This window comes from Marmota monax, unplaced genomic scaffold (assembly GCF_021218885.2).
Source record: "Marmota monax isolate L192 unplaced genomic scaffold, Marmota_monax_Labrador192_F-V1.1 WCK01_AAM20220418_F8-fsc00037, whole genome shotgun sequence".
NCBI lineage: Eukaryota > Metazoa > Chordata > Mammalia > Rodentia > Sciuridae > Marmota > Marmota monax.
The window spans coordinates 8,488,312-8,516,179 of record NW_026693245.1 but is presented as its reverse complement, the minus strand read 5'-3'; the positions used below and the strand labels follow the sequence as shown (position 1 = coordinate 8,516,179).

The window sequence follows — 27,868 nt, the reverse complement described above, 5'->3', positions numbered from 1 at the left end:
CAAGAGACCAAGAAAGAAGAGGGGGCTGCTTTTATGACAAACCCACTCTCATGGTCATCATCTGACTCCCATAATAATGACAGTAATCCATTCGTGAGGGCAAAGCTGTCATCACCTTTTATTAGACCACAGCTCCCAATCCAGTTGCATTGGAGCTTTCCAACACATGAAATTTGGGAACACATTCAAACCCACTAACATTGTAGGAGAGAAACAGTCATACAAGTTGATTTTATTTGCAATATGATTAAGGAAGTGACAGCAAGTGAAATAAATTACGATCACCTAAACTTCTCCCTTCACAGTCTTCATTATCCAGTTGAGGTGTTTCTCTGAGAGGAGAGTGTAGATGCCAGGCCCTTGAGGGGCTCCACATCTCCCTTGAAGGCCAAAGGCAGTGGTGCCTCTGAAAATGCCCTCGCATAGCAAAGGGCTTCCAGAATCTCCCTGGGGGAAGACAAGAGGGGTTGGGACTGGGGTCAGTTTTGTGAAACACGACTAGAGAAATGGAGGAAATTCTACAGCATTTGTTATAGAGGTAAGAACAACCTTGGGCTGGGATTGTAGCTCAATGGTAGACCGCTCACCTAGCATGGGCGAGGTCCTGGGTTCAATCCTCAGCACCACATAAAAATAAATTAATTAAAGATACTGTGTCCAGTTACAACTAAAAAAATAAATATTAAAAAAGAACAACCTTGACTTAACTGAAAATTAATGCTTAAAAAATCAAAATGCTTTGAATTATTTTAATATTTTAAAACTGTATATAAATAAACTTTGTTTATTTATTTGTTTTGTATAAATAAACTTTGTTTATTTATATACCAATGAAAATGGAAATTTTGAGGTTGATTCTCTGCTTCTAGCACAAATAGTAGCTTCCAGGCCCCCTCCTGTTTGTCATCTCCCCTAAAAACTTAGTGACTCAAGGGATACGTTTTCAAATGCAGATGATACAATAAGGCAAAGAATAAAAGCCATGTTTTCTGGTTCCTCTAGCAGACAACTGTCTTCACACAAAAACAAAACCAAAATCCTTTTTTGGAAGCTTGGTTTTATGACTGCATAAAATAAGGAACCATCTGAGAAATTGGATTCCTCCCTAAATAGATTGATTTCCCCTGCCTGTTATAGCACCTGGAATTTGCAGAATTAGTCTTTTATGCTTAACTTATCAATGAGCAGCCCAGGGTATTGAGAGAGTAGGGTGGGATTGCTAAGTGCCATTGGTAGGGATTGGCTGGTAGGAGGGGACTAGCATTTGTGGAGACTGCTGTAGCCTCAGGATGTGGTATATGAGATCCAAAAGTAGGAAGTTCTGGGTTCCTGGGTGCCCAAAGTGGAGTATGTTGAAGTACGTGGGAGGGAGGCTAAAGAAGAGAGTACAGAAGAGTGCTAAAGACAAATGCCATCTTTCCCTGGGATCTGGCTAGCCTTGGTCCTGAAGGCAGGATATGGTACCTGGGAGATGGAGACCTCTGGCTCTCTCAGTGTCTGGTAATTCTCCAGACATGCATTGCACACACTTCTGAGAGTTCGTAGGGTCTTGGTGAAAGGTGGGAAATGACAAACCAGTACCTAAGCTTAAAAATCTGGAAAGTATTTTTTCTGTTCCTGTCTTTAAACAGAGTCTGTCCCTTTTTTTCTCAGGGGACCTTGGGATAGAAGCTTACATTTTCTGTGGTGTGGCTCAGACTTGGAAGTTGTTTGCTGGGAATTTACTCAGTTCTAGGAAGCTCTGAGGTTTAGCCTAAGGTCCTCAGACAGGCTTGGGAATGACAGGCTTTCAAGATCGCTCAGGTTAAATGACAGAGGAACTTTTGGGGTGGTACTGAGGATGGAGAGGAGACCCAAGGCCTTTGAGGAGTCCCGATTTAAGCTCTCCTCAGTGTTGTATATATCTTCAAGTTTAGATCTATTTGAGGTAATATGAAAAATGAGAAAAAAAGCATTGCTTCTTAGTGGTTTTTGATACAAAACCAGGACGATGTAGTAGGTCAACCATGCACTAGCAGAGAACTTCTTATTTTCAATTGCTCATTTAAGCTGAGAACATTAATATATTTCACTGGGGTTTTATCAAATTCTTTGAAAAATCACTAAAACCCTGTAGAAGTTGTGACAAGACAAAGCAGGCCATTACATTGTATCTGCATGCCTTACTCCATAGCTAATGTGTGAGATCTTATTTTACTTACATTGCATGAATCTTTTCCACCACGGGGGCTTCCAGCACAAACCATGTTCAGTCCAATCACAGGTTTAAAATCATAGTGATCTTTATCATTGCAGATTTTTCTGTCTATGATGGTAATATTGACTTCTCTCAAAGTATCTGATGGAGGTGACTTATTGTGAACCATGCCCCACCCTGCAACTCGACACACAGTTCCTGGTTTCACATCGTCCCCCCTTTCAGGTAGTTGAAGGATAGCCACATTTTTATTAATTTTTGCACGTTTCTTCAGCTGTTGGATGACAAGCATAATGAGTTAATAGAAATAGATAAACATTGACTTTTTTTTTTTTTGTACCAAGGATTGAGCCCAGGAATGCTTAACCACTGAGGCTAATACCCAGCCCTTTTTATTTTGAAACAGGATCTTGCTAAGTTGCTTAGCACCTCACATAATTTCTGAGGATGGCCTTGAACTTGCAATACTTCTGCCTCAGCCTCCTCAGCTGCTAGAATTACAGTGTGTGCCACTGTGCCTGACAAAATTGACTTTTTTAACTGAAATTCTAGCCCAACCCACTGTGACCCCCTTGCATGATATTATACAGTAGAGGCACTGAGGAAAGGCTTCTATGAAGGTGGCCATATTGAAGAGGGTTCTAAAACAAAAGAACATGATCAAAGGCACATACCTGTAGAAGTTTAAGATCACCTTCATGTGTGTATTTATCATAGCATGGGTAGGGAAACTCTTTCTTGACAGACATTATCTGTTTTTCTGTCTCATGCTTGGTAATTGAGTGAGCCCCAAGAATGACCTGAGATCTTTTGCTCCTAGAATAGAAACAACGCTATTTACTGGGTTTATTCTTTAATCAGAACCAGAGCATATTATGTGTTGATCAATTTCATTGTATTGTTTGTAAATATACTTCTGTAGAAATACTTCATGGCTCAAAATAAAATGTGTGCTTTAAAGGGTAGAAAGTAAGATGCTTATGAATCCATTGTCATCATTGTCTTAGTTTTATGTTGCTGTAACAAAACACCCAAGGCTGAGTGACTTATAAAGAAAAGAGGTTTTCTTTTACTCACAGTTTTGGAGTCTAAGAGCATGGCATCTGTTTAGCTTCTGATGAGGGCCTCATGCCATGTCAACTCATGGCAGAAAAGTGGGAAGCAGGCATGTGTAGATGAGAAGGTGTGTGGAAGTGTAGGTACAGAATGGAGGAAGCAGAAAGTGAGTTGAGGAAGCTGAACTTGCTTTATAATAACTGCTCTCGTGGTAATTAGTCCACTTTCAAGGCTGCATTAATCTCTTCATGAGGGTAGAAACACTATGATCCAAGTACCTCTTAAAAGTCCCACTACCTCTCAATATGGTTACACTGGGGACCACATTTCCAGCACATGAACCTTTCAGGGACAAACCATATTCAAACCATGACAGTCATCATCATCTACCAGCTTATTTATAAAAAGCTAAACTAGGTTAATTGAAAAACAAATGAGAATTCCATGACAGGAAAGTCAAACTGTGTTCTAGTTTGCCCTCTCCCCTCACCCTGTTTAGCTGTGATAGAGAATTAGGCTGCATAGTATAGGAAAAGAAAATTTTCAGTAATCCAGTGACAGAAGCAAAAGGCACTAGATATAGTTGTAGGTTAAGGCACGGAAGAGATCTTTATAAAAGAACAATGAACTCGTCTTAAATAGAACAACTTCTAGCAACAGATGGCTCCAGAAAGGCCCCTGTTTGCATGGTGTTGAGGAGGTGTGTATTGCAGGGATGGTGATCTGAACGAGGGGCCCAAGTTTCATTTTGGTTAACAAAATCAAAATACTCTCTTAACAATTAATGCTTAGTGCTATTACCATTCACAGTCTGTTATAAATTATGCCAACTGATATTCATACTGTCCTTTTACCATCACATCAGCTGGGATTGGTCTCACTCAAGACATTAGAAATGTGCTTTTCATTAGAGCATAGGGAGCTGTCTAAATCTGCGTGGTCCTGTATGGTAGCTAATAGCCACATGTGGTACCTAAGGACTTCAAATGTGGCTAGGGTGGGACTGAGGAAGAAAATTTGCAATTTTATTCAGCTTTAATTGATTTAAGTTTGTATAATCCCATGTGGCTCTCATATTAGACAGCCCAGGTTTAGAGGCTTGGTTTAGAGAGTGGAGAAAAGAGTAGGCCTGGGAAGAGTTTCAAGGTAATAGCTGACAAGGGCTAAAGGATGGCTGAAGGAAAGAGAGGGGTCCACTGAGGGACACAGGAAGGCATTGGAAACAGATTTTCTTTATCTGATGGCTCTACCAGCCCGCTGGGCAGTGGAACTTTAACCCTTCCCTGCTGTGGCAATGTTTTGCAGTACCTCTACCCAGTAGCTGTAGCAGATACCTTCAGAAAGAGTTTGTGGATACTGTTTGTACATTGGCTTGATTCTTTGTGGAAAATCTGGGCTTAATTTCCTTTTGGGTTAAAGCAAACACCCAAAGACTTAAGTGATCTGAAAATAAATGTGAATCTCCCGGGGCTTAGTAGAGATTTTTTATTATTTCTCCAAATTAGAATATCTTCACAAAAGTGTTTTTAAAAACTAAGCACTTACAGGATACAGTGGGCTGCAGTCAACACCCAGTTTGTTGCAATCAAAGAGCCAGCACAGATGTTGCTTTTGTCAAGTTTAAGTAAGACCATGTAGGGTCTCGAATGAGGAGTTACTTCATTTCCTCCAATAATTCTTACACAGCCATCTGCTCAAAAGAAAAAGGTGAATCAGATCCATGCCCATCACAAAGAGCTCTTCATAAAGCTGTGTTCGTTTGTCCCTTGTTTCTCTCCACGTAGACCTGTAGACATCTGACTGTAAATCTTGTCCTGTTGAACTGTCTGAAAGCTCCCTGCTGTTGTGGCACAGAAGCCATGCCGTTGGCGTTCCAGGGACAACAGGTTGGAAATCTATCACCAACCTCTAACCTCAGGCCCTGTAGAAGGCAGAGAGCTGAGTTTTGGTCTATTCCAGCAGCTGCTTTGGAACATGCTAGTGGTGGTGCTGACTTGTGGGCTGAGTATTAGTTTGGGGAAGCAGAGGGGGCTTTTGGAAGCATGAGGACTTACCTTTTCAACCCAGGCCCTTTCAGAAACACAGCACACAACTTGATATCACCACCTTTTAGCTATGATCTTTGGTCACTGTGAGGCTATTGAATTGCATTGTGCTCATTCATGGGTTGAGAACATCATCTATTACATTCAAAGATTCTCTTCAATCTCAAAGCCAACACACATGGTTTAATCTAAGATCTTTCCAGTGATACAGGGGGAAAGGGAGAGAGATGCCACGACTAGAGAATTCTGTCTTAGTAAAATTTCCATGATGGTAGGTTAGGAGTATAGACCGATTTTTAGAGAAAAATGAGACCTAAACACAGGCATATCATACACGTTAGTCAAGAGGACCTGTGTCTATGAGTATGTGAATACTCTTGGCTCTCCACTTTCTATACCAGATATTCTTGAAATCTAAAATATTTCTCTTGACTTTTGGCTAAGACTCATATTTCCTGAATAGGTCACAATGCCTCTTATTCCATAATTAAATTTAATTCACTGCCAAATTCACAGAAAGTTAACAATAGAAAGTTAACATAGAAGCTTTTCATAAGGTTTGATGAGGGTGAAGGTAAGGGGAAAGGAATGACCACAAGGGCTCTATTTTCCACAAGGGAAATAGGAAGGCAAAATTCTAGGCTTTAGAAATAAGAAGGTTAGGACACTTTAAAAGAACTTCAGTCACATTCCCTTTTTTCCCCTAGGGTGAGTCAGATATAGATAGATTTCAGAGGTGCACTTTTGGACTTGTGGATTTTCAGGACTGCAAAAATCACAAACTCAATAAATACTCTCCTTTGAAGAATTCTGTGATTGTTTGGTTGAATACATATACTGGCCTCAGAAACACATATCTAATTAGTTATATATTATAGTAGAATGCATTTTGACATATCATATATAAATGGAGTATAACGTCTTGTTCTTCTGGTTATATATGAGGTAGGTTCACAACAGTTGTGTAATCATATATGCACATAGGGTCATAATGTCCAATTCATACTATTATCTTTCCTATTTGCAGTCCCACTAGCAATGTATGAGTCTATCTCCCCACCCCCACATTCTTGCCAGCATTTATTGTTGCTTGTATTTATAATAATTGCCTTTCTGAGTGGAGTGAGATGAAACTCACTACTCAATGTAGTTTTGATTTGCATTTTCCTAATTGCTAGAGATGTCGGACATTTTTTTCATATATTTTCTATCAATTGTATTTCTTCTTCTGGGTTGGGGTTAAAGTAAGTGGGAAATACTGAAATCTCTGTCCCCTCAGAATTAAATTAAATTAGAATTTATGAGGCAAGTGTGAAGTCAGTACTTTAAAAATGTTCTCCAGATTGTTCTATGTGTAGGAGGCTGAGACCACTTGGTTCAGAGCATTATGCCCTGCTCTGCTGTGTCTGTTCCCTCTATGGCACAATACTATGCTCTCAAACACAGGAAACAGAGTGGAGCAGAGAAAGTTGCTTTTGTTATTTCCTTTGAACAAAAGAGATAGTTGGATTAAAAAAAAAAAGGTCCTATTTTCACTGTTTCATGCTTAACACTCCTGAGTGTGGTCATAACATACCACGCTTAATGCTTACTGTGTGGTCCCAAATGTTCTGCAACATTGTTATTTTTGATTTTTTTTTTTCATTTTTAGGTGCAATATAAACCAGGGAACTTTCTGAGAATTCCTGGCATTCAGGTTGTTACATAAGCCCCCACTCTCCATTTCTACCAAAGCTGATGGATTTTGGGGCAATGCTGGCTGCCTCCATATTTATGAATGGCCCCAGGTAGTTCTCATTTCCTGGTAGGTTCCTCAAGGAAAATCTAGAACTACTCAGGAGTTAATAGCCTTCCAGTGACAACACTATACATTTTACAGCATCACAACCCATGTTGTGTGTGGAACTCACACAAAATCAGGGATATTGGTTACCATTTAGCACACCAAAGAGGTAACTGAATTGAAAACACTCCAGCTCTCCTGAGCTGATGTAAGGACTTTCCCAACATCCTGATCTATGCCCGTGGAGACTATCTAGCCTAGAGAAATAACTCCTGAATTCTAAGCAGCCCTGATTTATCTCTGTGTCTCGGGCAGCTTTGTCTTAATCGTCTTTAAGACTAATCTATGCATTTTCTGCAGCAAGAAAGGCTGAACTGACTAAGGTACTACTATTCTTTTCCCAAAAGGTACAATTTGTTTTCCTAACTCAAGATTATTTTGTTTGGTTGTCTGCTCATTTTTACATTATCAGTTTTGGCAATTTCCAAACTATAGATTGGCAGCAATAAATATTAGTGAGTCTGTCTTTTTTGTTTTTTTTTAAAAAAGAAATTATGAAGAGAAAAGAATATTTTTCTTCAAAATAAAGAAATATTTAGAACACACACACACATACACATAAGAATGCTAAATACACACACACACATACACACAAGAATGCTAAACATTTTAAGACTTAGAGAAAAATTTTTTCTCAGTATAATATTTTAGGTAATATTATCAAAGATTCTCTGCTCCATTTAGCTTAATGGTTGTGATGGAAATGATAAGAATCAGTCTTACCTTCAGAAATTAGCAGGAGAAAAATGACAATTGAGAGAGAAGATGCGAAAAATGTACGGGAGTTCCTCATTGTGGCTGGTGTCCCACATCAGTCAACATGAAAATCTGTTTTCAGCTCTTGGCTACCTCTGTCTTATTTAACAGAGTTCAAAGGATGTGGTTTCCTTCCCTCTCTTTCTTTGAAATTTCAAAGTTTACATTAGAAAATGAAACTCAAGTGAGAGCAGCCAGTGAAGGTGGCCAGTGGGCATGCTGCCAAGGGAGAGCATCCTACCCCACAGAGCAGGGCATCAGGGAGCCACATTCCCATCAGAACACAGTACAGCAGAAGGGACTTCAAAATGTCTCAGCTAAGATTTTAAAGCCTTTTTCATCATCAGCAATATTAATTTTAGTATCCATGAATGAAAGTTTTTTAAGACTTAAAAATTAGAGCTTTTAAAAAAATCCTTAAATTGGTCACTAATCAATTTTTTCCTAGCTATCTCCTTGGGTTATGTAAGAATTAGTAGGTCAAGTGCAAGAGGAGGTCAGGGGGAGGCTTATGTACACTTAAGCTCTTGCCTTGATTTCCCTTCCCTGCTTTGGGAAGAATGGTTTATTGTGCTTCTACCTAGAGTCTGTGGCAGGCTTGGGGTCATGGGATGGTGGTGTAGGAACTGCTGGTCCTTTTCAGCCCTCCTGTGTGCCTACATTCATTTTATGGTCACAACTCTAGATACTAAAGGTATGTCGAGTTTTCCTCCCTACCTATTTCTTTTTTCTTTCTTTCCTCCCTCCCTTCCTTCCTCCCTCCATCCATCCTTCTTTCCAGATTTAGCTGAGAAGGGAAATGGGAGTTGGACATGAATATTTTGTTCCAGGACTGGAGAATGTCTCACTCTGAAAAGAATCAACCTCAGTCCCTGGAGGAACAGTATGGGATATGCTTGCCATCAGAATGCCTTAGCCTTTTCTGAGCAGAGGTTGTGGTCTCTACTGTGATACATGTGGTCATGTGTTCTGTCAGTCCAGCTGGTGTTGAGCTGCCAATCCCATGGTTAGCACCCTTGACCCGTTACCCTAGTGATAACTCTCTTCTTTCCCCTCCCTTCCTTTCCTTTCCTCTCTTTCTCTCCTTTCTTGTAAAGAAATCAAAACTCTCATGACTTCAGATCTAGTGGTTACTTTTTTAGAGAAATCATATGACCTTACAAGGGAGCCCTTTGGAGACCCTGTTTCCTTTTTCCAGATCTTACTACGGTATCAAAGTTTAATCATTTTCACTACAAGGAGTGGGATACGCTTCTGGTTTGGGTGAGTAATTTTAATGCACTTTTAAAAAGTCAAACTTTAATTGACTGCACCTACTAAAAATTTCTTAAAGGAAACATTGACAATTTTGGTTTTATGTGCCTGCCTGGGGTTGCCATTTTCTATTTATGTTGATTTTAACAGCTTTATGATATAATTTGCATACTATAAAGTCCATCTATTTAAGATGCACATTTTGATGGATTTCAGTATACTTACAGAGCTGTGTAAATATACTAAAACACCATAATCTAATTTAGAACATTTTCATCATCCCCAAAGAAGACTTGCACCTCTTAGCTGTCACTCTTGTTAGGCAACTTCTAACCCACATTCTGTAGATTTGCCTATTTGGACATTTCAAAAAAATAGAACCATATAGAATATAGTCTTTTGTGACTGACTTTTTCATTTAGCATAATGTTTTTGAGGTTCATCCATATTGTAACATCTATCACTACATTTCCTTTTATTGATGAATAATATTCCATTGAATAGAAATAATATTTTATTTATTCATTCTTCAGTTGATGAATGTTTGGCTTATATCGACTTTTCAGTTATTATGATCTGCCTCTATGAACATTCATGGACAAGTTTGTTTTTTCCATTTGAAAAATATTTTTAGTTATATTCACCATCCAGGATACAGCCTGACATAATCACAAAACCATGGAACACAGCCCACTCTAATTCAATCCCTAGCACTTCCCAGCCCCCCTGCTCCCCTCCCTCCACCCCACCAATCCTTTTTTATCCATTTACAGTTTAATTTTTTTTTTAAACTTAAGTGTCCTGTGGAACAACCAGGACAATGGCAGGACCCACTGTGCCACATCCAGGCACGCACATATGGAAGCTCAGTCAGAATCAGTCCACTGCTCTTCCCTTTTCCTGTCCCTTCCTCCTTAATTCCCTTCATCTACTCTATTGAGCTCTCCTCTATTTGGATAAAATTTCCTCTCCCTTTTTTTGCCTTTCCTTTTTTCCCCTTTTATTCCCTACTCCTTTATTTTGGATTAGTTTTTGCATATCAGAGAAAACATTTGACCTCTAACTTTTTGGGATGGGCTTATTTCACTTAGCATGATTGTCTTTACTTCCATCCATTTACTGGTAAATGCCATAATTTCATTCTTCTGTATGGCCAAGTAATACTTCATTGTGTATTTGTACAACATTTCTTTATCCATGCGTATCTTGAAGTACACAGAGGTTGGTTCCACAGCTTGGCTATTGTGAATTGTGCTACTATAAACACTGAAGTGGCAGCATCACTGTAGAATGCTGATTTTAAGTACTTTGGATATATACTGAGGAGTGGGATAGCTGGGTCATAGGGTGGTTCCATGTCTAGTTTCTTGAGGAATCTCCATAGTGCTTTCCAGAGTGGTTGCAATAATTTGCAGTTCCACTAACAATGTGAGTATACCTTTTCCCCCACATCCTTGCCAACATTTATTACTATTTGTATTCTTGATAATTGCCATCTGTCTGGAATAAGATGAAATCTCAATGTAGTTTTGCTTTGCATTTCCCTAATTGCTGGAGAGGTTGGACATTTTTTTCATATATTTGTTGGCCATTAGTGTTCCTTTTTTTGAGAAGTTTCTGTTTAGTTCTTTTGCCCGTATATTGATTGGATTATTTATTTTGTGTGTGTGTGTTAAGTTTTTTGAGTTCTTTATATATTCTGGATATTAATGCCATATCTGAGGAGCAGGTGACAAAGATATTCTCCCATTCTGTAGGCTTTCTTCATGCTCTCAGTTGTTTCCTTTGATGATCATGTACAAGTTCTTAATGCAGATAATGTTTTTTATTTCTCTTGGGTCTATATCTAGGAGTAGAATTACTGGGTACCTGAGTAATTACATAGTAAGTATATATTTAGCATTTTGAGGAACTTCTGTTTTCCAAAGTGGCTGTGTAATATTATATTCTCACTAACAATCTATGAAGGTTCTAATTTCCCTATATCATACCAATATTGTTTTTTTTTTTTTGATAACTGCTATTCTAGTGGGTGAAATAGTCTTTCATTGTGGTTTTGGTTTACATTTCCTTAATGACTAATGGTATTGAGATTCTCATGTGCTTATTTGCATTCATATATCTATGGTAAAATATCTATTCAAATCATTTGTTTCAGAATTGGGTTATTTATTTTTTTATTATTGTGGTATAAGTTCTTACATATTCTGTGTTCTTTATTTATTTATGTGATTACAACTCATATGTAAATCCATTATAACATATATGATCTGAGGAGGTGATTAGGATGCTTTGTTATATTTTCTTCAGAACCTGAAGTAGGTATCCTCTTATTTATGTCTCTCCCTCATCTAGACCTGGAGCCTTTGAGGATGGTGATCATGACTTATCCCCCTCTGAATTTACAGTGCTGGGCATAGTGCCTAGTGCATATGAGCCCTTAAGAAATGTTTGAATTAAACTGGACAAATCAGAATCATTAAAGTGTGGGTTTATTGTAAGTTAGCTCTTTGGAGAAAAAGCAAAACAAACAGATAAGATACAAATGGTAAATGGTAAAAGAAGTCAGTTTTCTTTGCTGTGTATCAATTTATTAACATAGAACTAAGTTTAGTGCTCATGTGTAGAGCCAAGACCCAATGCACTTCTTTCTGTAAGTTGAATGAACTGAGGCCTACTGGCAGATGAAACTTTATTCTATTTGTAACTAATAAATGATACAATTTCCTTGAACTATTGCTTGCTTGAAACTTCACATTTTTCAAATATCTAAAACATACACTGAATCTTTCTTATTGTCTTATATTTAGAATTTAGTAAAAAGTTCAAATATATAGAAGTATAAAGTAAGAAATAAAAATACCCCTCCATCTCTTTCATAATTCCATACTGAATAAAATCTCAAGCTCTAAATTCTAAGGGTCACAGGAATTTTGGAAAGTTGAAGTATATTCTGTTTTTTTTTCTGGGATCAGATTCTTTTCAACAGCAAATACAGTAGGGACAGTCCTCAAATTTTGAATAAAGCAAGGGGTTTCTGAATAGAGGAACTTTTCCCCAAAGGATGTCTCTTGCTATGGAAAGAGAATAAGTGCGAAGAAGATGCAATCTCAGCAAAGCATGCCGGAGTGACGGCAGGAAGCCACTTCTTTGACTGATGGCTCTTCAGACAGACTATAATTCACGCACAAAGTTGGGAGGCTCTCTGAGGTGCTTCTTAGGACAGGTCAAGTTTAAGCCCCCTTTTCTTGGAGTCTCCTGGAAGTCACCTCAGATGTCTGTTTTGAAGAAGCCATGTCATATGGCTCCTGCAATGGTTTTCTTTATCCAGTTGAGATATTTGTTTGTAAGGAGAATGTAGACACCAGGTTTCTTGGGGTTACCACATTTTCCAAAGGAAGTGACACCGATGAAAATGTTATTGCATATCAGAGGACTTCCAGAATCCCCCTAGAATAGAAAGTCATGTATTAAATAAGAGTGCTTTCCTGATGTATTTATTTGCCATTTTATTTGTTCATTCACACTTCACCTATGTCTTCTATTTCTCTTTCCTATTTAAGCATAATTTTATTTTATTTTATTTTTTTATTTATTTCTTACATACATGACAATAGTGGAATGTATTACATTCATAATTATCCATTCATAGCACAATTTTCATAACTCTGTATATAAAGTATGTTCAGCCAAATTATGCCATTATACATGAGCTCTCTTATTGTTTTTTTTGCATTATAATTCTTAATACACCTTTATACCACAATTTATCATATCTCTGTATGTAAGGTATGTTGACACCAAATTCACATCTTCATACATGTATTTTGTATAATGATGAGGGTTTCCTTTCACCATCCTTGCTATTCCCCTTCTCTCTCCCTTTCCCTCCCACCCCTATTGTCTATCTAGATTAAACCTAATTTTAAATTTCGTATTACTTGCCTGCACTTAGCACCAATTAACATAAATATGCTTATTTTACCCAATCATTTTTCCTTCTGAAGAAGGCAATTCTGGAGATGTGCAAACTCATCTTCATCAATAAAATCAAGAAAGAGGGCTAGGGTTGTGGCTCAGTGGTAGAGTGCTTGCCTAGACACTGGGTCAGATTCCCTGGACCACATTGAAATGAAATGAAATGAAATGAAATAGTATTCTGTCCATCTACAACTAAAAATATGTAAAAAAATAAAAAAAAGAACCAAGGAAAACAAAGAAATCCTTTAGTGATGAAAAAAAATTGTTTCTTTCAGTTGATGCATGTCCTTTTTTCTTGGTCAATAGATGTCTGGGGGAGAAACTGAAGGTTGGGGCTACTAAAAGACTTGAGTTGGGACCTCAATTACTCCCTGTTCTGAGGAGGGCACTAGCTAAGCCAGCTCAGACAGAGAGTATCTGTGATATTTCAGACAGTTTTTAGGGATCCTCCACCTGGCCCAGAGATTCATCAGCTCCCATTTATATATTCTCTCTGACCTGACAAGCACCTGTGCTTAGTGAGTTCTAAATAGGTTGAAACCTTGGTCAAGTCTGTTCTTGGCACAGTAAGAGGCAGAACAGTGCAGGTGTCAGGAGACAGACAACCTTGGTTAAATCCAGGTGCAACCTCTGATAGCTGGGTTATTTAACTTGGGGAAATCAAGTAACTTTTTTTTTTCTTTCCCAAAAATCTTTCATTTTTTTTAAAGAGAGAGAGAGAGAGAGAGAGAGAGAGAGAGAGAGAGAATTTTTTAATATTTATTTTTTAGTTTTCGGCGGACACAACATCTTTATTTTATTTTTATGTGGTGCTGAGGATCGAACCCAGCGCTCTGCGCATGCCAGGTGAGCGCGCTACCGCTTGAGCCACATCCCCAGTCCCCAAAACTTTTATTTTTAATACAACATAAAAATCAATCTTTACGTTTTTAAAAACCATATTGAAATAAAGCCTTGAGTGAATAAAAAGTTTAGGGGAAACTCTTTGGATATATCCGAGTGACAAAGGAGTGCTGTTTTTGTGACAATACAATCATTCATTCCAGCCAATTTACTTAAGAAAGCAAATCTACAATAAATGAAATAAGTAATCTTTGAGAAAAAGACTGTAATCTAATCAGGATTAGGAAATTAAGTAACTTTCTACACCTTTTTCTTCATCTTAAAACAGATGACAATAGTGCCTATCTCATGGTGTTATGTGAGAATTAAGTGGCATATCAAAGTGTTGTTGAGTTTGGTACAGTTCTCTGTTCTTACTCCTGAACTAACTATTCTCTAGCAGCAAAATTGTTACCCATCATGATTAAAACCATATACAGAAAGTGATCATTAGTAAGCTGGGAACACCCTCGAGCAGAGGGTTTCACAAGGCACCAGGCAGCACGATACCATACCAGTGTCAAGCTGTAGTCCTCAGGCCTTGTACATGAAAGATAATAACAACTTCTACCTCGTTCTTCTTAGGTACTCTTTTACCCTTTTATTTCCTGGTTAAAATTTTTAATTTACTTACTTCACATGAATCATCTTCACCTTTGCTACCACCGGCACAGATCATACTGTTCTCAATAACTGGCTTGAAATTATAATGCTCTGCATCATTGCATATTTTCCGGTCTATCACGGTGACATTGACTTCTCTCAAGACATGTGAAACTTTGCAAGAGTCTTTTTTGGTGCTTCCCCATCCTGCCACATGACACTTGGTGTGGGGTTTGATGTCTTCTCCTCTTTGGGGTAGCTGAAGTATTCCCACAGCTTTGCTCATAGTTGCTTTACCTTTCAGCTAGAAGACAGGAGATGGAGTTGCTTATGCTCCAGTGAGGGAGGCAGAGGAACAACACAGCCTAAACTCTAACAGAGGGTATTAAATATTTTGGGTAAAAGTGCAGAAGGGACTGACGCCAGGTGGGGCAGGAGGGGAGCTATCTTTGATACCCAAGAGGGAGTTAGTGTCTGGGGGCATGGAGGAGGAGCAGAGGCCTGAGGGTGAAGCCAGGCCTGATGGTCTCCAGGTGGATATTGAGGAGGGCTAGGTTGTCAGTATTGGGGACAAGGAATGTGGAGGTTTTGTCAGAGGCACATGAGTCCCAGGGCCCTCTGTGCTTCTGATGATGAGGGTGCCCGAAGGCCCGGGTAATCCTTCTGCTCATGCTCCATCTTCCAGAGCTGCCTTCCTATTCCAATTTCTGCACAGCAGCCAGAATGATTATTCTAACAAGTCTGACAATGTTGCTACCCTGCTTAAAACACCTTCCCATTTCTTTCCCCATACCTTTCAGACTCTTAACAAGGTTTGCAAGGCCTGGCTTTGTGGTCTATATTCTGCTAACTTCCTTTTCTCAAAATTCATAACTCCCTTTTCTCTCCTCTTCCTCCAAGCGATCCCTCTTATAATGCTGTTCTTCCTACTTGGAGGCCCTCCCCACTTTTTTCCTGGCTGCCTAGGAAATTGCTCTGACCCCCTGCTCTCCCCATGTACCCCCATAGAGCCCTCTTCTTTATCTTTGTCACTGATGAGCAAAATGCCATCAGTGCCTTAAGATCAGAGCTGGTGATTTGTCTGTCTTTCCCTCTAGGCTTGAGTGCCTTCAGGGGAAGTTCTGATTATTACTTATCTTCTGAAGAAGAAAAAAGCAGGCTGCCACTAACAGCTAAGCACTCAGAACTGGGTCTCTGCTTTTCTGGTTGCTCATAAATACAGATTGTCACTATCAAACAAGGTGACCCTAATGAAATAGGAGGGAAAAAAAAGGCAGCCACTGCCAATATTTTTCTGACTGTAGAATGATGTAGAATTACATTGGTCATATAGTCAAATATGCACATAGGAAAGTAATGTCCCATTCATTCTACTATCTCTCCTATTCCTATTCCCTGCCCCCTTCCCTTCATTCCCCTTTGTTTAATCAAAAAAAAAAAAAAAAAAAAGACAGCCCCACTGGCAGAAATGACATCATTGTTCATATTATAAAAATGACAAATGCTCCTCTCTTGGATGAAATCCACGACTGTTGCATCTTTACCAATTACAACGTTAGCTTTTTTTTCCTGTTCTTTCTGCCTTTTGGATAAGATTTATTTAAATGCACAATCATAGAATTGTCCCACTTGCTGACACCCTGCATTTCAGAGCACACTGCTACTTCCTTGAAACTTCCCCTAAGTTGCTGGACACAAGCTCAAATCCTAAAATAAGCCCCTTCTTACACAATCTGAGTGGATTGTGCCCTCGCTAGCATCAGTCAAATCTGTTTGACTCTGGGTGGGTTCCTGGTGCTTTTTAAAAAATTTTTTCTTTTGTTCTTATTAGTTATATATAATAGTAGAATTTTTTTGTCATATTATACATATATAGAGTATTACTTTTCATTTTTCTGATTGTAGAATGGTATAGAATTACATGGGTTACATAATCATATATGTACATAGGATAGTAATGTCTGATTCATTCTACTCTTTCCTCCTATTCCTATTCCTCCTCCTTTCCCTTCATTCCTCTTTGTCTAATCCAAAGTATTTTTGTTCTTCTCTACCATCTCCTTATTGTGAGTTAGCTGCTAAGTGAAATAAGCCATCAAGTGAAATAAGCCAAAAACCAAAGGCATAATGTTTTTCTGATATGCAGATGCTAACTCCTGGTGCTTTTTGATTAATGAGCATCAACTCTTTAAATGGCCAGGTCCTACCACAATAGGGGGAAGGAACACTTGTTGCAATAGTGCTGGCCTTGCTGTTTAACCTCTTACTCGTGGTGTTAGCTAACCTTGTGAGGTCAAGGGTATAGAAATTGGTTTCAGGTTACACTGATCTTTCTGCCTTTCCACTCTTTCAAAATAGTTAATGGAAAAAAAACCCACAACTGAACAAAACTGCAAACATATTTACCTGAAGGAGTTGAAGATCCCCTTCAAATGTCTGTGGATCATAGCATGGATAGGGAATTGCCTTTTGAATAGAAAATACTTGGTCAAGTTTCTCTTTAGGGGATGTAGAGTGGGCCCCAAGAATAATTTGAGGATTTTCCTTCCTAAGAAGAAGAACAACAACATATAACTTATGCATGAGAATGGATAAAGTTAAATTGTGGACTTAGTTTCTTCAAGTTTGATCAGTGTTTTTAAATGTCTCCCTATTTATAAATAAGCACAGCAAGACAGGGAACTTAGGGAGAGTCTTGGGTGTTTTAGTGCCTCTACTTCAAATCTCAAGATATGTATTGGGGGATATTGCTTCAACCTCACCGCATCTTTTCAAGGGAGACAACAGGAATGGAGGCCCAGACCTTCTGGAAGAGGCAAGAGTACTGGCTGGAGAGACCTGGAGAGGTCTGCTGGGCTCCAGCTTGGAGTGGGGGCTTCCACTGGGGTGGACAGTGCTGGAGGTCCCCACGGGAGGAAGGTGGGCTCTGCCATTTGGAGGCTGAAGGAGCAGCTGACAGTTTCTTCATCTGCTTCAGATTTGTGGAATAAAACTTTCCCCCATTGGCTTCTAGGTTGTTGACACCTAATGGGAATGAATAAACTCAAGAACTAAAACAGAAGTAGGTGGTTTACTTTTCTGGGCTTTAGGGAAATAGTTTGCCTTGCTGAAGTCTTTAAAGATAAGAAAGGTTGACCTGAGTCATGCTTTTTAGAGGCTGGAATGAAGAAAGGAATCTTGGTTTGGATTTTTTTTTTTAATTTGTTTTTAGTTGCAGATGGACACAATACATTTATTTTTTATTATTTATTTTTATGGGGTGCTGAGGATCAAATCCAGTGCCTCACATATGCTAAGCAAGTGTGCTACCACTGAGCTACAACTATGGCCCAGAACAGTGGTTTTATAGTTAAAATTTAAAGCCAGGTTTATATAAACACATGCATGCATAGGACACACACACACACACACACACACACACACACACCACATAGAGAAGCAAGCAAAAGTAGAGCTAACCATAAATATAGTTTATGAAATTAATAATAGCTATTACAGAAGAGGGGGGCAAATCTTTTCACCAAATAGGCCTATTAATTAAGTGTATCAGAGCTAATCCCTCCCTCACCTCCTGTAAATTAAGCTGATATTCATCCCTGACAAATTCTTATTTTACACAATATAATATAAATCTGTTTGAATTTCCTTTGTGAGAAGCTCATTTTTAATGTTCTTTTTTGTTCATGCAATTTGTGTAAGAGAGAAAAGGGAAGTGACAGGTACTGGTTACCAACAACAGGTACTGATTAAGAAAATAGCAGTATATCTACATGATAAACACTAGTCTGCCTTTCAAATTATGACTAGAAAAACTATTTGAGCCACAGGAAATTGCTATTTTTTTAAAGTTAAACAAATAGCAGTAATTTCATATGGACTGGCTAATCACAGATGACATTTAATTTGTTCAACCTTGTAAATTATGCTTATGAAAAAAGTCTGGGACAAAATATACCAAAATACTAACGGTGATTGTGTGGGGTTGATGAGATCAAGTATTATTACTTTTAAACTTTCCTATTGAAAATATTCAATAATGCTGTTATTTATAATTTAAAAATAACAAATAATATGAGAAAATGGTCAGGCATTTCATTCTTACTCTACAGATTCTGGCTTTTGCTCAGAGGTAAACATTATAATAAGACATAGCACTGAATGTGCTTGCCTGCTTTCTTCTCCATCTTAAATTTTGGTTTTGGACTTGATAGCCATTTCCACTTCCCTGCATCAACCTTGAGAATGAGAGGGACTGAGATTACTTACATATCACAGTGAGCAGCTGTCAGCACCCAGCTGTCTTTGATCAGAGCCCCTGCGCAGATTTCCAGCCCTTTGATAAGAGCCATGTAGCGTCTTGCATGAGGTGCTACTTCTTTTCCTCCTATGATTCCTTCGCAGGATTCTAGAAAAACTAAAAGAGTGATCCAGAGTGAAATCTTACCTTGCACAGACATCCTTGTCCTGAGAAAACTTGGCTATAATGAATAGATTCAGTGCGAGTTCATAGCCATGTACTTTGATGGAGAGAGGACCAAGCAGTCCAGGTGGTGGTGGAGGGTGCTTTCTTCTCTAGAACTCTCCTCTGTGATTGCATCCCCTACAGCACTTCATGTGCGACAGTGTTTTTAAATTAAATGCAGTACTTGTTTTTTGTGTTAATTTTATTATAAGCATACATTCCTATTATTTTAGATCTAAAGCTCTTTTTTTTTTAAATTGCCACATGTTCAAATTGATTTTTCTCTCTGTGTCATGTTAGGGTAAAAAAGATAAATGTATAGAAATGCTCCTTTTTCTATTATGTTTCTCAAACTTTAGTGTAATCATAATTGAGTACTTCTTAAAATGTGGATTTTCTAGACCCATCTCCAGAGAGTTTAGTTTAGTACCAGAGAACCTGCATTTCATTTTTTTTTCTCCTTTTCTTTTCTTTTTTTTCCCTCTTGGTACCAGGGATTGAACCCAGATGTGCTTAACCACTGAGCAACATCCCCAGCCCTTTTCTTTCTTTCATTTTTTTTTTTTAAAGTTTTGAGATCAGGTCTTGCTAAGTTGCTTAGAGCCTGGTTAAATTGCTGAGGCTGGCTTTGAACTTGGGATTCTTCTGCCTCAGCTGCTGGGATTACAGGTTTGTGCCACCATGCCCGGCTGGAACCTGCATTTTGAATCATTTGGAATCATTCTAGGACCTCTTTTCTAAGCAATTTTCACACTCCCTTTTTTTTCCATGCAATTATTCCACAATAATTTTTGAGTAACTACTGTTAAAATGGTGCAAAGATGAATGAAACATCATTCTTGACATTGATGAGCTTTAGTAGTAGAAACATGCAAAGAACAAAGCTGTGGATAAATGCATAAAGAATGACAATGCTCGAAAGTGCCTGGAGAGGGTCACAGGAGGAGCTACAGGGCTCAGAAAACGCCTTTGGCAGGAAGGTGGTGAGGTCTCTGTGAGGACTGTTTTTTCCTTGAAGGATATTGGAAAGTGGTATAAATCTTTAGCAGGTGGAGCTGGAGGAGATTTCAAGTTAGGTGTGATATAATTAAAAGTCATCATGGTCAGGCATTATGAGAGTGAAGCAGATCATCTACAAGTAACATTAGACTAAATTTAACAATTCATCATGTTTAAATGCTTTTGAGGGACAGATTTGTCATGTGTCTTAGAGCTAGTCCTTAACATTTTAACTGTTAGCGAAGTGATTTTTATTTTTAAGCTCCAACTTAAATTGTTCCTTAATAATTTAAAACATTTTTAACATAATATTTATTTCCTGTATTTATCACTACTTAAAATACAGGTAGGAATTGTCCAGCAATTTCTTTCTTTTTCATTTTTTGGTACCAATGACTGAACCCAGAGGAACTTAATCACTGAACCACATCCCCAGCCCTTTTTATATTTTATTTTGAGACAGGGTCTGCTAAGTTGCTTAGGGACTTGCTAAATTGCTGAGGCTGACTTTGAATTTATGATTCTCCTGCCTCACTCCCTAATGCTGGGACTACAGCCATGTACCACTATGCCCGGCTGGTCCAGCAATTTCTTTTTTTGTGGGGCTGGGGATTGAACCCTGGGCCTTGTGTGTGTTAGGCAAGAACTCTACCAACTGAGCTATATCCTCAGCCCTTCAGCAATTTCTTAAAGATCAAGAAACCAAAAGATTAAAGACCCAGTAACACATAGTCAGGGCAGAGTGGTAAGGACCCCCCTTCTCCTGACTCCCTACCCTTCAAGGTTGTCACTTCTAAGGACAGGATTGTCTCAATCTCAGGCTGAACACTGTGTTATTAGCCTTAAAAATCTCACAATATTCCATAAAAAGGTTATTATTTGGAATTATAGTTTAGTAAGTTATATTAAAAACAAAGAAAAAAAATCAGCAACTATGGTAACAGTAATGAAGATATTTAAGATATACCAGACACCCGTTAGTGTTAGACACTTGCTATAATACTTAACTACAATAGAAAGTGGGTATTATTATTTCCATGTAGATAAAAAAGATGAAGTAGACAGATTAACTAACTATCTCAAGTTCACACAGCTAGTGATGGCAAAGTGATGTTCTAGCCTACTTGTGCATAGTGCAAAATCCACATTTTTTTCCCCTTGTTAATCACTGCTTCTTAAAGTATTGGCTCTTTTTTTTTTTTTAAATACAGAGTTGTGAGAAACTGATAAAATAAAATACACATATTCAGGTAAGTATTTGCATTCAGTGTCAAGACTCAGAATTTTTAATGCCTCAGTATGGCTTTGAATGAACTTATAGATCCCACAATAGGAATCCCAGCTCTGAAGGTATCACTGAACTATATATATCATAGTACGTGAATGTGAACTCTGAGTTCGAATCCCAACCCTACTAATTGCTAGTTGGTAAACCTTAACACATTTACTTAATTAATCTCCCTGGTCTTCATTCCTCATATGTAAAATATGGCTGATAATAATAGTTAAGAAGATTAAATGGGTTAATATGTGAAAATCAATTAGAATATTAATATTTTAATTGTGAGTTTTATTAAGCATTCACACACACACACACACACATTATAGTAGGTAATTTTATACCAATGTTTTTCTTCATGGACCCTGATCCCCTACTAGAAATGGACATATCTACAAACAAATCCTGAAATTAAAAGTTTTAAGGTTTATTTGAGAGCTATGACATTCAATTACATTTGTATGATTGAGAGGTCCAGTTAATAAGTAAACTATTCATATCTAATTTAATGGCTTTGTCAATTTTTCACTTAAAGACTTTGCTCTGTAGATCTGATCTGGATTTATAAGAGCTACCAGATTCAGTTAATGTTTTCATATTTTGCTATGGTTACATAGGATACATTTTTGTAAAAAGCCAAAGTGATTTTTAAGTGAAGACAAATGGTTGCATTAAAAATGGTTGGAATTTGTTATTTATTTTTCCTTTTCATGGGATGTAAATTAAACCAATCAGATACCCACTTTCTCACAAATGAAACTAAAAATCATATGAAAATATGTCTTACCTCCAGGAAGTAGAAGAAGAAAGATGGCAGTAGGGAAAGAGAAAAGAGAATGCATTTTCGTTGCCTCTGTTATCCACACTATGGAGAGCATTCAGTTTCAGGTATAGACTTTAATAATATATAATGAACACCCAGGATGTGGTTCTCTCTCTCTCTCTCTCTCTTTCCTTCTTTGCTGTAGTGTTGAAGATTTTGGTGTTTTATTACTGGAAAACACAACCTTAATCTGTGGTATGGTTACTTACTTGTTTCACAGTAAGGTCATTTCCTTTGGGTTTAGATGTCTCCGACCTTAAAGGGCAAATGTGAAGTGATGAGACCATGTCAACTTAAGAATATTAAAATAAAAACTATTCTTCAAATGAAACCATTCAATTAAAAATGGGCTAAGGCATTGTGGCTCAGTGGTAGAGTGCTTGCCAGGCAGGTGTGAGGCACTGGGTTTGATTCTCAGCACCATGTATAAATAAATACATAAAATAAAGGTCTGACCAAAAAAAAAAAATGGGCTAAGGATCTGAATAGATGCTTGTCAAAAGAAGACATACGAAAACATGTTCAATATCATGAGTCACCAGGAAAATGCAAAACAAATCTACAGTGAAATTTCATCTTACCTCTGAATGACAATCATTAAAAAGATAAGAAATAACAAAGGGAGGCAAAATGAGGACAACTCTTATACATTGTTGGTGGAAATATAAATTAGTAGAGTTATTATGGAAAACAGTAGGGAGAGTTCTTAAAAAACTAATAGTAGAATACCATATGCTCCATGCATCCAAAGACAATATTTTACCAAAGGGATATTTGCATGCACATTTACTGCAGCACTGCCACATAGCTAAAATATTGATCAACCCAGTTGCTCATCAGTGGATAAATGGATAAAGAAAATGTGCTATAAATACAAATGGAATATTATTCAGCCATAAAAACAATGGAATCCGGTCATTTGGAGCAACATGGATGGAATTGGAGGTCATTCATTATGATAAGTGAAATAATCTAGATACAGAAAGACAAATACCTCCTGTTTTCATTTGTGGAAACAAAAATGAATTTCATAGAATGGAGTAGAAAAGCGTTCACTATAGGCTGAAAGGGCACAGAAGGAGGTTAATTAGGGGCACCAAAACACAGGATAAATTAATTCTGATTTTCTATAGCCAAGTAGAGTAAAAACTGGTTAAAACAATCTGTGATGTGTTTCAAAATGTCTAGAATTTAGAGTTTGAAATTCCTAATGCACAAAATAATTAATGTTTGAAGAAATGGAAGTGCTTGTTACCCTGATTTGATTATTACACATTGTATACACATATAATATTATTATAAACCACAAAGATGTACAAAGATTATGTTTCAATAAAAAATTTCCAAAAAAGGACATTGCTCTCCTTTGAAAACTTTTTTACTTTCAAATAAGACCTTATTTCAGAGCTGAGAATTTAAGTTGTCTTAGCATGTTTTGTGCTGCTTATAGAATTCTGGAGACTGGTTGATTTATAAACAATAAACACTTTACCCTACATTCCTGAAGGCTGGAAGTCCTTGCCCATATCTGGCAAGAGTCTGCTTGCTGCATTATAACACAGTGGGAAGCATCATTTTTCTGGAGAAAACCTTGTGCAGTAAAAATGTAATTTAAAACTCTTAGGTACTATATTTTTCTGACAAATTTCTAAAGGTTAAAAAAAAAAGAATCCTTTCTGTGGTTGGGAATTCTTGTGTGTTGATTGTATTTCAAACTGCTACTATCTTTTTGGTGGAAGAGAATAGCATATAAAGGGCAATTAAGTTTTTTGGTCTTTTTAAAATTTTTATTTGTTCTTTTAGTTATACATGACAGTAGAATGTATTTTGATGTAACATACATGCATAGAGTATAACTTCCCATTCTGTGATTGTGCATGATGTAAAATTACACCGGTCATGTAACCTAACAAGTCATGCCTATGACTTGAAAAACAATTGGAACATACATTAAAATTTAGCTATAAGAAATTCTACTGCATTATTTTTCGTAATGAAAAGAAAGTTGAAAGCAATCTAAATGGATTAACAAAGGATTGGGTAAGTGTGTTAGTTTCCTATGGCTACTATAACAATGACCACAAACTCGTTGGTGGCTTACAACAATGTGTAGTTGTGTAGTCTGTAGGTCAGAAGTCTGATTTGGGTCTCACAAATCAAGGTGTGGCAAGGCAGAGATCCTTTCTGGAGGCCGTGGCCTTTTCCAGCTTTCAAAGGCTGCCCATGTTCCTTGGTTTATGTCCCCATCACACCTTCAAAGCTGGCAATGGCCAGTGGAGTCTTTCTCACATCATATTACCCTGACACAGACTCTTTTGCCTATTGCTTCCTCTTTTAAGGGTCCTTGAGATTGCATTAAAGACCCTTTTAATAGCATAGAGTAATCTTCCTATTTTGAAGTAAATTGATTATAATATTAATTCCAACCCACAATCTTGCTTTTTGTTATGTGAACTAACATTCACAGGTGCTAGAGATTAGGTTGTGGGCACCATCCAAAAACAGCCAGCATGATGGAACGGAAGAATAGACTAAAAAGGCTCAAGAAACGTGGCAGCTGAAGAAAAACTTCTGGTGGGTTTGAGATGTTGAGACAATGGCTCACATGTGATGATGTGTCTTCCAAAACTAGAATATGGGAATCTCTACGGATGAAGACAAAGGAGTGGTTCCTCTCATCAAGACCCCCTGTGAACCTTCTGCATATTTTTTTTCTGTCTCTATGACATTGGGTTCTGATGGGTTTAGAAGTCCTGGTGACTCTTCTGTTGGGACAAAATAAAGCACTGAGAGCTCTATTGAACAGGAAGTTGAGAATAATGGGTCAATTTAGGGTTTTCATGCCAGTGAAGTAGCAGGGAAAGAACAGACTTACTCTACTGGGTTGGGGTGATTGCAGTGGACTGGCTTATCACAAGGGAAGCATAAGTGAGTTGGGTGAACATGGGAGAGTGTGTATGGAACCCAGGGGCATTCACTGGATATCACTGGTACTTCTGTGCCCAAGGACAATGGTGAAAGAGCAATTGCAATGCCATGACCTGACAAAGGCAAGGACTTAGGTTCCTTGTAGAAGAAGGTCTGGGTCATTAAATGAGGAGAGAACCCAAGAGCAACCAAATTGCTGGCTACAGTTTATAAAACTTTGGATTGGGTGGCAGAGAAGGGAGATGAGGCATTTCATTGACTGATGGTGGCGGAAGAGATCATAGCTTTTCCTACTATCTTACTTCAAGTCTTTTTAGAGATTGCCACTGGTCACAAACCTGGAGGAGACTCTGCCTGCATGTCTACCATCTTCTAACTCCTCACAGGTATCAGGGAATCCTGTTCTCTTAAAAATGGAGGTACCATGTAGTATTATATAGAGGCCAGTCATAATGGGAGGGCACTAAGAACGTGTATTACATACATTTGAGTATAGCTTTGGTGATCTCTGTTTTATGTGCCTGGGCCACTTACTCCCTCTGAGCTGCTATTTCAGCAACCAGCTCTATCTGGGTTATAACCAGCATCACATAGATGCTACCAAATGTTGCCATAACTAGGCCCTCACAGTATATTTCTCATTTCTGCCTCTTACCTTTCCCATTGCCACTGGGATGTGGGATGTCAAAGTATCCTTCTAGTACCCACACATAAACCAGAAGTGAAGAGGGGGCAGGAAATGCCCCGTGAGGAAACTGACCAAGTGAGACCACCAGTGTAAAAATTCTCATTTTCCTGCCCTAGGTACACTAAATTGGGGTTGTTGTTCAAATAAAACCCAGAAAATGGTCCAGTGAGATAAATTATCACTGCACCTCACACCAGAGGAGGCCATCATGGCAGGACACCCTGCAGAGACTTCTTGCCTGCCTCTCGTTTGTCCTTGCTTCACTGTGGTTACACTGCTTAAGAAAATAGCAGCATCTGAGCTTGTGCCTCAGGCTCTGCTTTTTGGAGGTAATTGCTATAAACAAAACTGGTTAGCTAATATTATTATTTTGTTTATGTTGTATATATACACATACATGTAAAAATTCAGAAGGAAAAAAATCTGAGGACATATTTTATTTAATACCAGATCAAATTGACAATCAAAATTGACCATTACAGTGTATACACACACACACACACACACACACAATGTCACCATGCAGAAGGGAAGCTCTCTTAATGTTACTTATATTTTCTCATAGTCTTTCTGTCCCTTTGTCCATCCTTTACCCACATAACAATTCACAATTCACCAGTCTTTAATGAGGGTATCTTGTATTCCAGGCACTGCAATAAGCTTGAAAAGTAAATATTGCACTATCAAAATGGTAGGATAAATACCATTTTGGAACTGATGTGGAATAATTTTGTTAATGTATGGAATTGATATATATTATGATTTCAAAAAAATGCTTCAGTTAATATATATTTGATTAGGTGCCTCATATATGCTGGGCTCACTGCTGTATGAAGACGTGCATCCTGGGGCTGGGGATGTAGCTCAGTTGGTAGAGTGTTTGCATCACATGCACAAGGCCCTGGGTTCAATCTCCAGCACAAAAAAAAAAAAAAAAAAAAAAAGGAAGAAGAAGAGATGCATCCTGGCCCTTAGGACCTAGATTATGTGGGGAAATAAAAAACCAGCCAACTGTTTCAGGAACCTCAGTGTGGGAAGTAGTTGGAGATGAGGTTAGAATGCTGAAAACATTATAGAGACTTTTAGCACCATGATAAATGAGATCCATGGACTGTCAAAGTGGGAGCCAGCAAAGGGTTTTAAGTGGGCACAGGATTCTGTCTTCATTAAAGAGGGACCAATCTGGTACCAATGTGGAGGCAATGCCAGCTCCTGAGTGTCTGTACATAAGAGGTTTCTGGGACAGCAATCTGCTGGAAGTTGGGAATTTGGGAATTGTCTTGGAGCAATGTTTTCATAGCAATATCCAGTTTTAACTTACAGCAAGAGCTTATTCAGAATGGGGTGCTTAGTAGAGAGTATGGCAGAAGTCTCATAGTATGGGGAGAGGCTGAAAGTTCAGTGATGGAGGAGTGGGTGAGGCTAGAGAGACAGAAGGTGATTAGTATGGGAATTATTGTCAAGGTCTGAATTGACAGATTCTGTGGGGCTGGAAAGGAAGGATTTGATGATAATGAGTTTCAACAAGACAGATTTGGTGGATAGGGAGGCCAGGCCCAAGGACAAGGGGCTGGATTGGAGAGTGGAGAAGCAATGGACTCCTGTACTTCTCTTGCCTAGTGGTGTGAGACAGCAGCTGCTCTATCCCCTGCCACTGGTGATGGAGTGTGGTGCTGAATGTGCTGTCACATGCCCATAATCCCAGCTACTGGGGGTGGGGTGCTGAGGCTGGAGGATCCCAAATTCAAATTTGATGCCAACCTGGGTCACACATTTAGACCCCTGCTTAAAAAAAAAAAAAAAAAAGAAAGAAAGATGGACCAGTGTGGGAATAGGGTCTCCCTAAAGTGGGGCTGGGGGAAGGGTAATTACAATTAGTTTGACTTTCTGAACTGTGGATTCAGATTTAACTTGGTTATGAGAACAAGCTTTTATGGGGTTCTCACCAAATCCTTTGGTCACGGTTTGGTCAGTTAGATGTGGTCTGTTGTCAGAAGTTTTTATCTGGTGGGTTTTCTAGCTGCCTCTCCTGATCTCCAGCATGTAGCTCCGCATCTTCTTGTCACTATCTA

The 27,868-nt window shown here is 38.3% G+C and overlaps 2 protein-coding genes across 2 annotated transcripts; both read right to left on the bottom strand.

Moving 5' to 3' along the window:
* Nucleotides 1–94: 94 nt before the first annotated feature.
* LOC124100719 (granzyme A) lies at nucleotides 95–7,979 on the bottom strand. The gene is made up of 5 exons (XM_046456327.1): nucleotides 7,865–7,979; nucleotides 4,799–4,943; nucleotides 2,872–3,013; nucleotides 2,202–2,471; nucleotides 95–447 (listed from the first exon to the last, which is right to left on the bottom strand). The coding sequence occupies exons 1-5, from the start codon at nucleotides 7,932–7,934 to the stop codon at nucleotides 286–288; spliced, it is 789 nt and encodes a 262-aa protein (XP_046312283.1). The 5' UTR covers nucleotides 7,935–7,979; the 3' UTR covers nucleotides 95–285.
* A 3,647-nt stretch (nucleotides 7,980–11,626) lies between these two features.
* LOC124100724 (granzyme A-like) lies at nucleotides 11,627–22,316 on the bottom strand. Its single transcript, XM_046456332.1, has 5 exons — nucleotides 22,145–22,316; nucleotides 18,884–19,031; nucleotides 17,024–17,165; nucleotides 14,649–14,921; nucleotides 11,627–12,601 (listed from the first exon to the last, which is right to left on the bottom strand). Exons 1-5 carry the CDS (start codon nucleotides 22,233–22,235, stop codon nucleotides 12,449–12,451), a joined length of 807 nt encoding a protein of 268 aa, XP_046312288.1. The 5' UTR covers nucleotides 22,236–22,316; the 3' UTR covers nucleotides 11,627–12,448.
* Nucleotides 22,317–27,868: the final 5,552 nt, after the last annotated feature.